Source organism: Bos mutus, chromosome 21 (genome assembly GCF_027580195.1).
Source record: "Bos mutus isolate GX-2022 chromosome 21, NWIPB_WYAK_1.1, whole genome shotgun sequence".
In the NCBI taxonomy this organism is placed as follows: domain Eukaryota; kingdom Metazoa; phylum Chordata; class Mammalia; order Artiodactyla; family Bovidae; genus Bos; species Bos mutus.
In genome coordinates this window covers 40,925,457-40,941,784 of record NC_091637.1, presented here as the reverse complement: position 1 = coordinate 40,941,784, position 16,328 = coordinate 40,925,457, and the positions used below count along the sequence as shown (strand labels likewise).

The following is a 16,328-nucleotide window of genomic DNA, read 5'->3' as shown; positions in this document are numbered from 1 at the left end:
CAAAGTGGGACTTTCCTGGTGGCCCAGTGGCTAAGACTCCATTAGGTGGCCTGGGCTTGATCCCTGATCAGGGAACTAGATCCCACATGCCACAACTAACACCCAGCACAGCCAAATTAAAAAAAAAAAAAAAAATTAAAGTGGTAAATTTTTGTTAAAAATATTTTACCACACTAAAAAAAAAATAAATTCAATGTCAACTACCAAATAAAATCACACAGCACAAGATAATGATACTGTGATATAATTTAAATAACATCTCCAATTAGAACCTAAATTTTATCCAACCTTTAACATCTTAAGGTTATTAAAATTGTTATAATCATTAATGAAAAATAATCTTAAAAGCTAGAAATCTTTGACATAACCTTACTCATTTGGTAATTTCTTTGGAGGAACTACATACAGACTGAAATAGTGTTTTTCAAAATGTCTTACAGGAAGCATCTCAATCCTTCCTACTGTACTGTACCTCACAGTTGGAGTCCTCAGGGAAACTGCCGTGAAGTTACCTGGGGGCCAGCTGTCTTCAACGGTTGCAGCTTCCCTACAGGCTCTGAAAGGAATATTGTCTTCTCCCATGGCCCGAGCAGAAAAGAGCCATACTGCTTGGACGGACCTTCTCCGTAGTGCTTTAACTACGATTCTTGACTGTTGGGATCCAGGTAAGTCAGGCTCTTTGGAAGCAGTTGTGCAGTTTGTTTTAAAAAGCAAGATGGACAGTTTTTTGAGAATAAGCTGTTTACTTGATCGTGTTTGGCAGTCTCATCTAGAGGAGACCATGTTCACTACATATTTAGAGGATAAGTATCATAGGTAGCAGGTATCTGTGGTCTCATTTTAGTATCTTTAACGTTAATGCAAAAAAATGGCTAGAAGCCTGTGTGTTGACAGTGAGAGACATTCAAATGTAATAATACGTTAATTTTAAAATATGGTGTCATCCATGTCAGAATTTTTTAATACAGTATACTGAAAACTGGATAAGATATACATTATAATTCAAGAGTGATCTGGTTTATATCCTTACTCCAGCACCAGTGCTGTGACTAGACATGCTACCTAATTCTCTGAGCCTTAGTTTTCTCATTAACAAAATAAGGAGACTGTGTTACAGGAAACTGTTAGATCAGTAACATATATGAAAATTATTTCACTTTTTACTTGGCATATATCAGTAAATGATAGCCAGTATTATGTTCAATATCTGTTCAAATTAGTTTTTCTCTGTTATTGTTATATATTTTCAACATTGTCATTGTGATTGTAAAAAGTGTTTACACATATTACAATTAACCCTGCCTTCTTTGTTCTGTTTATCAGTGTCATAGTTCACCATATTCTGTTTCATATGGTAAAAAGATTTCAGTTGAATGCAGCAATTGATTGATCACACACTTTGTGCGCAGAGTTGGGAGTCTAGGGAAGTCTGCTAAGTTGCTTCAGTCGTATCCGACTCTGTGCAACCCCATAAACGGCAGCCCACTAGGCTCCCCCATCCCTGGGATTCTCCAGGCAAGAACACTGGAGTGGGTTGCCATTTCCTTCCCCAATGCATGAAACTGAAAAGTCAAAGTGAAGTCGCTCAGTTGTGTCCGACTCTTAGCAACCCCATGGACTGCAGCCCACCAGGCTCCTCCGTCCATGGGATTTTCCAGGCAGGAGTACTGGAGTGGGGTGCCATTGCCTTCTCCACTAGGGAAGTCTGTACCTACAAATTGCTGTTGGGTGTGATTAATACCATAGAAGCTCCTGAAGGCAACAGTAGTATCTTACTTATCACTGCATTTCTAGTATAATGAAATAGAGACAACTGGCAAAAAATTAGAATGGTTCTGTTTGAGTGAACCAGGCAGAGTGTCACAGTAGGGTTCTGTGGAAGCGCATGCTGAGATGCAGTTTGGCGAGCGAGTATTTTTGAAGGCAGTGGGGAAAGCAGTGTTAGGCAAAAGTAGTCATACTGCAGTACGAGTGTCCAGCAGAACTCAGCACACCTACGGGGGTCCTCTGAATACTGCCTTTCAGAGGACAACAGGGTTTGCACTCCAGCTCAGATGTGGCTGCCCCCTGAAGACTGTGATGTCAGTCAAGACAACTCTGGGGCTGAGGTCAACCTGAGGGAGTTGACCATGCTCCTCACAGCTGGGCAGGACCTCCCACTATGGAGGGGAGCTCAGTGGTACCCCTCTGTAACTACCAGAAGAGATTTCTCAAGAGAGTTTCCTAAAGGATAAGAAAGTATTCTCCATTCTCCACATAGACATCATAGAAATGTATTCTCACACATTTTGATATAAGACCAGGAAACTTAAATAGTACGGTATATTTGGGGACAGCAATAGTGCAATGAGTGAATGTGGGTTTGAGGGGAAAGAATAAGAAGGTAGTGAATGGTAATGAGTAAAGAGATGAAGTTGGATGGTACATGGGGTCAGATGAAAAGGTTTGGCATGATTGGTGATTTGGACTGTCTTTGATAGGCATGTTCTTAAAATGGTATCGAAGTGATAGGGTTTGGGTTTCTAAAGACTCACTTCGGCAGCAACACAGAGAAGAAAGCAAGACTGTTGGAGACAAGATTGTAGCAGTAAGGATATGAGGAATGGGATAATGAAAACTAAAATGTTAAGCAAGTATTAACAAAATGTACTGGTAGTTTGCTGTAGGAGTTGAAAGGTTAAGGTGATTGGAGCATTCATGGTGCTCTTAACAGAAATACCAAAGGGAGGGTTTTCAGGGGAAGATAGTGAGTTGATTTTGAAATGTCTACAGGATAATCAAGTGGAACAAACTGTGAAGCGGTCAGGGATTCAAGAAAGGCTGGCTAGAGATGGTTTTAGACAGCATGTGTTCAGGAGTTGTCAGTGCCACCTGTGGGATGGTTGAAATCACCTAACTTGGGTTTATGCGACAAGATGGGAGGAGATTCTGAATATAATGCAGTAACAGAATCCAAGGAAAAGAGTTCTAATGACTAGAGACTGGGCAGCAGTGTAAATTACACTCTGGAGATCATGCTTTACAGAGTTTAGGCACAAATGAGCAGGAAGGAGGGGAAGGATCAAGTTCAGGCTTCTCTTGACCACAAGACAAGAAAGTGAAGGAAGATAGAGGGTCAAGGAAGGTGGGTTTTTTTTTTTTTTTCAGATGAGGGTCTAGCATGAGTTCCTGCTAGTGGGGAGAAAAGGTGGAGATAGTGTTGGAGTTGGAACTGTTAGGGAAGAAAGCAGCATCCCTTTTCTAGGCAGAAAAGGAAAAAAAAAATTCACAGCGCATTTAGAAGGATGAATCTCTGCCAGTATGAAGACAAGGAGGTAAGGATGGAAAGTAATAAGTGTAGGTTGTTAGGGTGAGTTATGATGAGCTTGCCTCTTTCATCTCCACGCACAGGCACACAGATGGTTTTCTGTTGTCTGTCGGGAATGAGGTTAGGACATGAAAGATTTGGACTCACTAGTGAGAAGAAATTAGGAAGGGGCTGATCGTGCTAGGGAAAACATTTACAACATAACAGATTGCTCCAAAACTTAGTGGCTTCAAAGAACAAACATTTGTTATCTGACAGTGTTAGAGGGTTAGGAATCGGGGAGCTGTGTAGCTGGGTGGTTCTGTCTCAGGGTGTCTCATGAAGTTACTGTTAAGATGATGGCCAGGGTCACAGCCAAAGAACCCATTTCTGGCTCGTGGCTGTTGGTAAGAGGCCTTAGTCTCTCACTGGCTGTTAGCAAGAGGCCTCAATTCCTTACCACATAGAGCTAATGTTAAGGGAACCGTGCATCTTATTGTAGGTAAAAGAGAGGAACATTGGGCTTCCCCGGTAGCTCAGCTTATAAGAATCAGCCTGCACTGCATGAGACCCCACTTCTATTCCTACGTCGGGAAGATCCCCTGGAGAAGGGATAGGCTACCCACTCTAGTATTCTTGGGCTTCCCTGATGGCTCAGATGGTAAAGAATCCGCCTGCAATGCGGAAGACCTGGGTTCAGTCCTTGAGGGGAAAATCCCCTGGAGAAGGGCGTGGCAACCCACTCCAGTATTCTTGCCTGGAGAATCCCATGGACAGAAGAGCCTGGCGGGCTACCCTCCATGGGGTCGCAAAGAGTCAGACATGACTGAGAGACTAAGCACATAAGGGAATTGGGGCATGAGTGGCAGAATAAGGAAATTTTAGAAGAAAGGGGAAGAGGAACCCAGGAGAACATTACTTACGGGGAATAAAAAGAGATTTTTATACTACATAGACTAGCTCTTGTAGTTTCAAGTCACTGTAAATGACTAAAAATAACTTGGCTGTATGGGAAACACTGTGGCACTGTAAGTACCAGTATATTCTCTGGAATCAAACTCAACACCTCACTAATAACTGTGTGATTGTAGCAAATTACTGAATTTCTGTTCCTCAGTTTCTTGTCCATAAAATGGGGGAAATGAGGAATACCTTCCTCATGATGTTACTGTGAGGATTAAATATAAAGTGCTTGTAATAATGCTTTCATAATTTTAATAGGCCTTGCACCTATTTTACCTTAAAATTATCCAGATTATTCTTATAAATATATCTCCTTCCATCTATAATATTTTGCCTTCATTGCTGCTGTGTTGCAAGTGTCAATTCAAGTATTAATCTCCTCAAACTTTCCTCTGACTGCCCGGTGTAGCAACTCCGGGTTGCCATAGACCTTGTGACTAGCTGAAATTAATTTCTTTATTTACTTCCTGGCATATAGTACATCTTCTCTGTAAATTGTATTCCTAGAGCCAAAAAGAATGCTGGCACATAAAAAGTTTCTTCAGTATTTGATGAGTGAATGTTAAAGAGTATGTATATCTGATTTCTTCCTAAGTAGCAATCCATTCTTACACAATTTAATGAATTGAATTTGCCATGCCTTTTCAAATAACATTGATTTTCCACAGCAGGTTTATTAAAATTATTTAATGAGAGTAGGACTTTGGAAAATGAAGGTAAATTACATCTAGTAGAAAATTCCTTTAAATGATTGTGACACACACAGATTTTCACATTTTTCTATACTCTTAAGAAATAGGATATGTAACAAAATGCTAAGTTATTTTCATTTGACACATGTATTATCAAAATATGAATACTTTAAACTTAGCAAAGAAAAGACAATTGTCCAAGCAACTCTGTATTTCTCCCCAATAAAAATAATAATAGTTAATTTATTATGAGCATTTATGTACAACATGCTATTCTGAATGCTATATGAGGATTAACTCATTTAACTTATAAACTTAAGTACTATTTTCAAGATGAGAAAAGTGAAGACAGGGTTAAATATCCAAGGTCACACAACCAATAAATGCATGTATCTAGTAAATATATATATGTATTTACTGATCTCTTTACTTGTGAGGGATTCCCTGGTGGCTCAGAGAGTAAAGCATCTGCCTGCAATGTGGGAGACCCGGGTTCAATCCCCGGGTCAGGAAGATTCCCCTGGAGAAGTAAATGGCAACCCACTCCAGTACTCTTGCCTAGAAAATTCCATGGATGGAAGGAGCCTGGTGGGCTACAGTCCATGGGGTCACAAAGAGTTGGACACAACTGAGTGACTTCACTTTCACTTTACTTGTGAAGATTATAATTACTTTCGTAATTCTTGACTCTAGAATTACTTAAAATGTGCATTTTGAAGCTATATCATTTGCCAGGATTCTTAGTAAGTCACTATTTATTATTGTCTGCAACCCTCTGGTGCCCAAAAGAAATCATTACTACCAAACTGGAGAAAGTTTCACAGATACATAAGACAGAAAATATGACAGTATCAGTATCTGTTTTTCATAGATTACTTCTCCTTAGTAGATGGAACACACCAAGAACTTGATGAAGTCAGTCTGCTTACGGCTATCACAGTATTTATTTTGTCTACAAGTCCAGAAGTAACTACGATCCCATGCCTTCAGAAGCGCTGTATTGAGAAATTTAAGGCCACTCTTGAGATAAAAGATCCTATGGTAAGTGTCCTTAGAAGACAGATGTTTATAATAATAGGAATACGTTTAGGCTTTTAAAAACTTTTCTTTGTGATTTTGTTGGTTCCAACAAAAAGTACCAGACTGAAGTTTTTATTTTTAGGTTTGGATTATTTCATTTCTTAGGTTAAAGTCAAATAATAATGGTCTTGTTTTTTGGCCCTGAGGATAGAATGTAGTTAGAGAAAGATTTAAAAAAAAGATTAAAAATACCACCAACTAAATTTTAAATAGGACATCTTAAAATTGATACATTCCTAGAACTTTAGTGGGTTTTCCTTCAGAAGGGAAGGGAAAGGAAGACTCTAGCACATGCCTTCAGTATAAGATTGTAAAATAATGAGACCAGTTTCAAAAACAGCACATACAAATTAATCCCATTCCTTTCTGATCCTTTTATTCACTTGGTTAATTTCCTATATTTTTAGGTGCTACAGAATAAGTTTGTAGCACATGATCACAAATAAACTCCTAAAATTCAGGAACCAGGTTTTCTCTCAGAAAAAAAAATCTTTCAAACATCATCACAGTGAATTAAATAAGGGATTATTTGTATATATGATGTATCAGTTCAGTTCAGTCACTCAGTAGTGTCCGACTCTTTGCAACCCCACGAATCACAGCACGCCAGGCCTCCCTGTCCATCACCAACTTCCAAAGTTCACTGAGACTCACGTCCATCGAGTCAGTGATGCCATCCAGCCATCTCATCCTCTGTCGTCCCCTTCTCCTCCTGCCCCCAATCCCTCCCAGCATTAGAGTCTTTTCCAATGAGTCAACTCTTCGCATGAGGTGGCCAAAGTACTGGAGTTTCAGTTTCAGCATCATTCCCACCAAAGAAATCCCAGGGCTGATCTCCTTCAGAATGGACTGGTTGGATCTCCTTGCAGTCCAAGGGACTCTCAAGTCTTCTCCAACACCACAGTTCAGAAGCATCAATTCTTTGGCACTCAGCCTGTTTCACAGTCCAACTCACATCCATACATGACCACTGGAAAAACCATAACCTGGACTAGACAGGCCTTTGTTGGCAAAGTAGTGTCTCTGCTTTTCAATATGCTATCTGGGTTGGTCATAACTTTCCTTCCAAGGAGTAAACATCTTTTAATTTCATGGCTGCAGTCACCATCTGCAGTGATTTTGGAGCCCAGAAAAATAAAGTCTGACACCGTTTCCACTGTTTCCCCATCTATTTCCCATGAAGTGATGGGACCAGATGCCATGATCTTCGTTTTCTGAATATTGAGCTTTAAGCCAACTTTTTCACTCTCTACTTTCACTTTCATCAAGAGGCTTTTGAGTTCCTCTTCACTTTCTGCCATAAGGGTGGTATCATCTGCATATCTGAGGTTATTGATATTTCTCCCAGCAATCTTGATTCTAGCTTGTGTTTCTTCCAGTCCAGCATTTCTCATGATGTACTCTGCAAAGAAGTTAAACAAGCAGGGTGACAATATACAGCCTTGACGTACTCCTTTTCCTATTTGGAACCAGTCTGTTGTTCCATGTCCAGTTCTAACTGTTGCTTCCTGACCTGCATACAGATTTCTCAAGAGGCAGGTCAGGTGGTCTGGTAGTCCCATCTCTTTCAGAATTTTGCACAGTTTATTGTGATCCACACAGTCAAAGGCTTTGGCATAGTCAATAAAGCAGAAATAGACATTTTTCTGGAACTCTTGCTTTTTCCACGATCCAGCGGATGTTGGCAATTTGGTCTGTGGTTCCTCTGCCTTTTCTAAAACCAGCTTGAACATCAGGAAGTTCACAGTTCATGTATTGCTGAAGCCTGGCTTGGAGAATTTTGAGCATTACTTTACTAGCATGTGAGATGAGTGCAATTGTGCGGAAGTTTGAGCATTCTTTTATTCTTCTGTCCTGTTTATTTCCTCTATCCTAACAGGCGCTTTATGTAGCAGTCTCAAAGTCGTGTCTCTGATACATGGTGACATATAATTAATACAGTCTAGACACAGTTCCCTAACACCTTCATTGCATCAGATATATGTGATTCTTCATCTAAAACGTTTTCTAAAATCTCCAAAATATTTTTCAAAGTTCTTTTTTTTTAATATATATATTACAGAGACATATAAAGGGGGAAAATAGAAACTAGTCAAAAAAAGAAAAATTAACTACTTTATTCCCACTCCAAGCTGTCACAACCACTTTTAGCATGCAAGCTTGAATTTAGTGTTTAGACCTCCAGAATTGAAGATAAAATAGAAATAAGTTTAAGTTTGGGGGTGGGGGTGTAGGAAAATTTTTTCCTTTACATTTTTAAACTTTTAAAAATTAAAACTTACATTTTAATGTAAATGTAAACTTGTATATATGGTTTATACTTTTGTCTCTTATCTGACTAGGTACAAATCAAGACCTATCAGCTACTCCTTTCCATTTTTCAGTATCCGAATCCAGCTGTTTCCTATCCATACATTTACTCTTTAGTATCCTCTATCGTGGAAAAGTTGCAGGAAATAAATAGGAGGAAACCTGAAGACACTGCTGAGCTTCAGATCTTTCAAGAAGGCATAAAGGTCTTGGAAGCACTGGTGGCCGTGGCTGAGGAACAGCACCGTAAGTGCTAGCACTGAATGCGTACGAACAGAGTCAGAACCTGAATGTTCTTTAAAGTATAAAACATCCCTCTAGTCACTTAATATTGTATTTTCACACTTGTGGAAACGCAGATGTTGATGTTAACCCCAAGTATTGATATTATTTAGTATTGGTTTGGGAGAAGAGATCGGAAGAACTGCTTCCCTTCAGGCTGGGGAAATAGGTTCCTGTCAAGTGTGCATGGAACATCTGCATCCCTGCAGCCGGTGCTTACACGGTCTGTGTTCTTTGCAGGCTCTCAGCTCGTGGCCTGTCTTCTGCCCATCCTCATTTCCTTCGTTTTGGACGAGCATGCCCTGGGATCAGCAACTTCCATAATGAGAAATCTCCATGACTTTGCTTTGCAAAATCTCATGCAGATTGGGCCTCAGTACTCATCCGTCTTTAAAAGTGTAATGGCTTCTTCTCCAGCCTTGAAAGCCCGCCTTGAAGCTGCTATAAAGGGCAATCAAGAAACTGTCAAAGTCAAGACACCAACATCTAAACATACTAAGAACTCTGGGAAGAGTTCAAGCATCCAGTTAAAGACCAACTTCCTCTGATTTTTTTTTTTTTAACTAGTAAGCACCTTAACACAATACTTGATCATTTCCTTCACTTTGGGGGCAAAAGTGACATTTTAGACACAAGTGCACTTGAGGTCTGGCTATTTATTTTAATTTAAATAGCTTAATTTGGAAAGTCACAGCCAACTTACTTTTTGTGGGTTTTTTTTTTTTTTTTTTCTTTCATATAATAAAACCACAGCTCAGTCAGAATTCTTGCCAGGAATGTCAATAAAATGCTAAAGAACTAAACTTAGAAAACCAACCACTGCTTTAAAAACAAAATTTATTTCTTCTAACAGTCTACATACATATGGTATACTTAATACATTTACAAATATAGATTTGACTCTAAATTATCTGCATTTATATTGTATCCCAATTGCTAATTTAAAATTCTGCCTTATTCAGTAATTGTATTAAACTTTCTTGGAGTTCTCGAACAATGTAAGTGACTGGAAAGCTATTTAGGAAACTTGGCTTGGAAGTATCTAATATATATATAATAGTACAAATTAATTACAGTCCTACAGTGTAACTTAAGATTCGATATCTATAAATATCATGACATTTTATGATCTATTGGTTTTATTTGTATTGAGTTTGGAAAATTGACATTTTAATCATTTTAAATATAACCAGGGCATTTCAATTTCTCCCAAGGATTTTCTTTTACCTCTGTTCCTAACAATTTTCTTCATTTTCATTTGTGGCAAACATTCATACCAATGTGTTTATAATTCATATCTATATTTTAATTAACTATGGGTTTCTATAAATGTTAAATTTAGTATAAATTTAGATCATCAATGAATAAAAGTATGTTTTTTTAACATGAAACATATTTTAATATAGAAAAATCTGATGATGAAGTCATTTTGGTTGAAAAGTATTTTTTAATTGTTGATGATCATTGACTCTCCTTCCACTTCAGCGTTATACTGTGTGAATTAAACACTGTGTCAAAACAAAGCACTTCCCCATTAAAAATTAAAACCCGAAGTGAGAGGGGCATGTTCACAATGGAGAGACACTTGGAGTCAAGCAAAAGCAATGTGATGTACTCTATTTTATTATGTTTGTATATAAATACACTTGTAAATTGTTCAGAATGAAAACATTTGACAAATTCTAACACTACAATCAATTTTTCTAATTTACATAAATAAAGCTAATTTTCTTTATCATTCTTGTATGTGAAATTATTTTACCCACAAAAGATGGCTGGTTAGTCTTAAAGAGTCCAGAAAATCATTTCTGTGGAGCAAATAATACTTTCTCTAAAACAGCCTATTTTCTCTTAAGAGTCCTGTTTTGGGAACATTCTTTGCAGTGGTTTGCATTCTTTGTCTTCCTAATCGTCTCTATGAATTTGTATACTTACTATTTCCTTCACCTGAATGCCCTTCTCTGCCTGTTCTGTCGGGCTGACTTCCACTCCTTTTAGATCTGGTTTAAAATGTCACTTTCCCTAGATAACGCCTTAAGGCTTCTTACCCTCTCCTCAGACCAAGCAACTATGACTGCTTCTTGACCTGTGTTCCTATAGTACTTTATATATTCTTCCGTGCATTGAACATCACATTACATTTTAATATTTCCCTTTTAGACTGTGCCTCCTGACAGTGAGCCATTTTGTCTTCTATAACTGCCTGACACCAACTAGACACTTAAAACTGTTGAACTGCACTGATGTAGGATAAATTTGAACTCAGAAAGGTATTCCTTTGCAAGGCAAATGCTAGACTGGGATATTCCCAGGATAAAATTTTGTTTGTTTCTTTTATATTGTTTTGTGTTTTGTTTCATTTAGTCTGTTTGTAAACATTAAGGTTTCTGCTCATCATTTAGCGACCTGGCATCCTGAATTAATCTGGATTAAGGTGCTATACAAATATCAGTACTTATGAAAAAATATCATGTCGTCATAGAATTAAGAACTTTGAGTTGGACACTATTCTATAACCTATTTCTTTGTATCACCTTAACACAATATTGGGTTGTTTGGGATTTTTTTCTTTTCCTTACCCTGAAGCTTGTAGGATCTTGGTTCCCTGACCAAGGATTGAACCTAGGCCCCCAGCAGTGGAAGCAAGTCCTAACCACTGGAGTGCAGGGAATTCCCTCTTTAATACAATATTGAATTAATTAAAGATATCCTTACTGATAAAGAATGTAAGAGGCTTAATGGCTGAGGTTTGAACCCACCTTTCAGTGTTCCACATTCCGTCCAGAGCTTTCCTCACTCTTTGTTGAAGATATTTTCATTGAATATTTCTCCAAATTGCCACCAGAAGTTTTATGGCTAAAACAACAGGAAAAAGTGGGAGAAGTTTGTGACCTCTACAGTTTCCATGGGAATAATAATTATACAATTAGATACTGATATAAGTTCTGACTTGTTCAAAGGTGAATACTTAAAAATTGAGAAACACATAAAAAATTCTTTACATCTGTTTTATTTTAATGAGTCTCCAGTTACGATAAAGCAGTTGCCCCTTAATTAACAATAATTCTTTACAAATTAAATCTATTGATGAGTGACTTGGATTGAAACAAAGTGATATAATATTTGCCTTGAGCTTTATGTTTTTCTAAGGGCAGAAAGAACTATACATAAAAGGTCTTAACGACCTGGATAACCATGATGGTGTGGTCACTCACGAAGAGCCAGACATCCTGAAGTGTGAAGTCAAATGGACCTTAGGAAACATTATTATGAACAAAGTTAGTGGAGGTGATGGAATTCCAGCTGAGCTACTTCAAATCCTAAAAGATGATGCTGTTAAAGTGCTGCACTCAATATGTCAGCAAATATGGAAAACTGAACTTGGCCACAGGACTGGAAAAGGTCAGTTTTCATTCCAACCCCAAAGAAGGGCAATGCCAAAGAACATTCAAACTACCATACAATTGTGCTCATTTCACTGCTAGCAAGGTTATGCTCAAAATCTTTGAAGCTAGACTTCAGCATATGTGAACCGAGAACTTCCAGATGTATACACTAGATTTTGAAGAGGCAGAGGAACCAGAGATCCAAATTACCAAAATTCACTGGATCATGGAGAAGGGGAATTCCAGAAAAACACTGACTTCTGCTTCACTAAAACCTCTGATTTTGTGGATCCCAACAAACTGGAAAATTCTTCAAGAGATGGGAGTACCAGACTACCTTACCTGTCTCCCAAGAAGCCTGTATGTGGGTTTGAAACTTTTGTTTCGAGAAGCAACATTTAGAACACAACATGGAACAACTGACTGGTTCAAAATTAGGAAAGAAGTACAATAAGACTGTATATTATCACTCTGCTTATTTAACTTTTATGCAGAGTACATCATGTGAAATGCAGGGCTGGATGAATCGCAAGCTGGAATCAAGATTGCCAGGAGAAATGTCAACAACCTCAGATTTGCAAATGATACTAATCTAAGGGCAGAAAGTGAAAAGGAACTAAAGAGCCTCTTGATGAAGGCCAAAGAGTTTCCTCTTTAAAGCTAGCTTGAAATTCAGCATTAAAAAACTTAAGATTGTACATCTGGAATAGAAGGGGAAAAAGTGGAAACAGTAACAGATTTTGTTTTCTTGGCCTCAACATCACTGCAGATGGTGACTGCAGCCATGAAATTAAAAGATACTACTTGGAAGAAAAACTGTGACAACTTAGACAGCATGTTAAAAAGCACAGACATCACTTTGCCAACAAAGGTCTGTTTAGTCAAAGCTATGGTTTTTCTATGGTCCAGTAGTCATGTACGGATATGAGAGTCAGACCACAGAGAAGGCTGAGCACTAAAGAATTGATGCTTTCGAATTGTGGTCCTGGAGGAGATTCTTGAGAGTCCCTTTGACTGCAAGGAGATCAGGCCAATCCTAAAGGAAATCAACCCTAAATATTCAGTGGAAGGATTGATGCTGAAACTGAAACTCCAATACTTTGGCCACCCAATGGGAATAGCTGATCACTGGAAAAGACCCTGACGCTGGGAAAGATTGATGGCAGGAGGAGATGGGGGCAGCAGAGGATCAGATGCTTAGATATCATCACCAACTTAATGGACATGAATTGAGCAAACTCCAGGGAATAGTGGAGAACCGAGGAGCCTGGCATTCAGACATGACTTAGCAACCGAAAAACAAATAATCTCATTCTACTTAATCCAATGTTTAAAAGCTTATCATGCTGCTAAGTCACTTCAGTCGTGTCCGACTCTGTGCGACCCCATGGATGGCAGCCCACCAGGCTCCCCTGTCCCTGGGATTCTCCAGGCAAGAACACTGGAGTGGGTTGCCATTTCCTTCTCCAATGCATGAAAGTGAAAAGTGAAAGGGAAGTTGCTCAGTCATGTCCGACTCTTAGCGACCCCATGGACTGCAGCCTACCAGGCTCCTCTGCCCATGGGATTTTCCAGGCAAGAGTACTGGAGTGGGGTGCCATTGCCTTCTCCTAAAGCTTATCATGGAAATTCTTAAAAAGAAACCTTGGAGACACCATATTTTTATTAATGGAGCACCTAAAGCAAAATTTCTATTTCTATAAAAGAAAACTCCACCAACAACCTAAAGGGATCATTAAGGCACTTTTAAAAGATACAAATAAATGCTACAAAAGAGATGATAGCATTGTGCTATGGAACTCTGTAACATTAATATTGAAGAGAAAAATTCCCTTTTTATTACAATATTAGTTTGCATGTTGAGGGAAGAATTTAAACCCTCAAGCTAATAACTGTGATGTTAATAAAAAACTGACAATCTATGAAATAAAGTCTATACTACCCAAAAACTATAAAGTTAAAATGTTGAATCATTTCTGGCCATTTAAAGGAGTCTAACTGTATTTTTAAAGAAAATAAGAGGCCATTGCTACCAATGAAAAACTAATGTTGACACTGTTTTGCTTAAATATTAGGATCAAAATTTAATCACTTCTCTGAAAAATAATCTAGATGAAAAATATATGTACGTGTGTGTGTATATATGCCTATAAACACATATCACCAAGAGTGGACTGCTTTATAAAATAAAATATTCCAAGAAAGAACAAAACAAGTGAGTTATTTTTTAAGGCAATTTAAAGCATGCTAGTGACACAGCAAAAGCAGTTTTGTTAGTGTTGTTCCTGAAGTTAGTACAAATGTCCTCAAGGGGGAAAAAGAGAAGTGCATCTACAACTAGAACAGGCTCTCCGCTGAGCAATGAGGTAGAAGCCCTGGCATTTCTCTGCTGGCTACTTGTTTCTGATCTTAAACCAAACTCCGGGCCTTGTAGTTTCTAATCAAATGCTGGAGGAGTACCTGCTGCTTCCTGAGTTGCCGGAGTGACTTGTCTCCTACCCTTTTCTCCCTAGTAGGGTCAGCAACATATCATAAGCCTATTAGGGTTAGAAACATACCATCTAGGCCTTCATTTAAACACAAAAGCTTCGTAAAAATAGATTTGCTAAATTATGGAAATTCTTTTATTTCAGTGGTCAACAGACTATCATGAGTCAATATCAGATGAGATGTGGTTAGAACATGTACTTCCTATTCCCCAGTCAGCTGTGTTGTGACTCTACCATTTGCTACAGGTTTTCATCACAAATGCATTCTCTTTTCAGTAATAAAGTGACCATTCTGATTTCTCAATGTTGTATAAAAATTTTTGTAGAATTTTCTATAATATTAAAGTGTTTCTTTGGTTATTTATGTTCTTAACATAGAGCTGGAACTTCCAGAAATCACCTAAAAGGTCTGTCTCTGGGCAAATACAAGTCTAAACCATTTAAAACAGTTCATTCTATTTTAAGGTTGGGGTTTCCATGCCTGTCCTTGAAAACCTGTCTAGCACGTTGCATTATGTGAGTTTCAAAATCTTTTCTCTAACCATCTTAAAGTACCTACTTTTCAGCTGTTTCTTACATATTATACCTACAGCACAACTGACAGAAGGTAGGTAAGTTGGACTTCATCAAAATTAAGAACCTTCGTGCTTCAAAGGACACCATCAAAAAAATGAAAAGACAACCCACAGAATGGGAGGAAAAATTTTGCAAATCATATTTATATTATATATATATATATAGAGAGAGAGAGAGAGACCATCCAGCATATATAAAGAACTCTTAAAATGTGACAATGAAAAGTCATCTCAATTTTTAAATGGGCAGAGAATTTAAACAGGTATTTCTCCAAAGAAGATGGATATATAAATGCCCAATACACACATGAAAAGATGCTCAGTCAGTAGTCATGAAGGCAGTGCAAATCCACCATATGATACCACCTCATTTCCACTAGGATGAGTGTGATCAAAAAGACAATGACAAGTCCTGAGAAGGATGTGTAGAAATTAGAATCTTCTTACATTGCTGGTGAGAATTAGTTGTAGCTGCTTTGGAAAACTGGTAATTTCTCAAAATGTTAAACATAATTAATGATATGACCCAGCAAGTCCATTCATGCAAAAACTTGTACGCGGGGACTTCCTGGTGTCCAGTGGCTAGGACTCCAGCCTCCCAATGCATGGGCCCTGGGTATCAATCCCTTGTCAGGGAACTAGATCCCACATGCTGCAACTAAGAGTCTGCATGCTGAAACAAAGGCCCAGTGTGGCCAAATAAATAATAAAAAAAAAAAAAAACCCTGTACATGAATATTCACAGCAGAATTATTGATAGTAACCAAAAAGTGGGAACAACCCAGGTGTCCATCAACTGATGAATATATAAACAAAAGTGGTATATCCATTCAATGGAAAATTATTCAGCCATAAAAGGAATGAAGTATTGATACATGCTATAAAATGGATGAAACTTGAAGATGGTATGTATGGTAAGTAAAAAAAGCTAGACATAAAAGGCCTCTTGTCATATGATTCCATTTTATGAAATGTCCATTGATATGAACTATTATGAATAGGCAAATCCATAAAAACAGAAAGCAGATAACTGGCTGTGAGTGAAGGGAGGCTAGAGGGGAAGGTGACTGCTAATGGGTATGGGGTTTCTTTCTGGAATGTGGAAAAGGTTCTGGAATTAGACAGTGATGTTGGTTGTACAACCAAGTGAATATAGTAAAAAAAAAAAACCCCGGTACACTTTAAAAGGATGAATTCTGTGGTATGTGAATTTGTTATGGACTGAATTATATCTCCCAAATAGATGTAGTCTTAACCCCTATTAC

General features: G+C 38.1%; 1 protein-coding gene across 13 annotated transcripts in view; it reads left to right on the top strand.

Moving 5' to 3' along the window:
- HEATR5A (HEAT repeat containing 5A) overlaps window positions 1-10,348 on the top strand; it is a 99,205-nt gene extending 88,857 nt beyond the window's left edge. For 10 of the 13 annotated variants that reach the window (XM_070358687.1, XM_070358686.1, XM_070358690.1 and 7 more), the window contains 4 exons: window positions 441-665; window positions 5,813-5,982; window positions 8,364-8,577; window positions 8,854-10,348. In XM_070358687.1, coding sequence (XP_070214788.1) covers window positions 441-665; window positions 5,813-5,982; window positions 8,364-8,577; window positions 8,854-9,161 — 917 coding nt within the window. In that variant the 3' untranslated portion in view covers window positions 9,162-10,348. The remainder of the gene's footprint in view (window positions 1-440; window positions 666-5,812; window positions 5,983-8,363; window positions 8,578-8,853) is intronic. The other 3 variants (XM_070358691.1, XM_070358695.1, XM_070358692.1) reach the window with 2 other exon arrangements.
- Window positions 10,349-16,328: the final 5,980 nt, after the last annotated feature.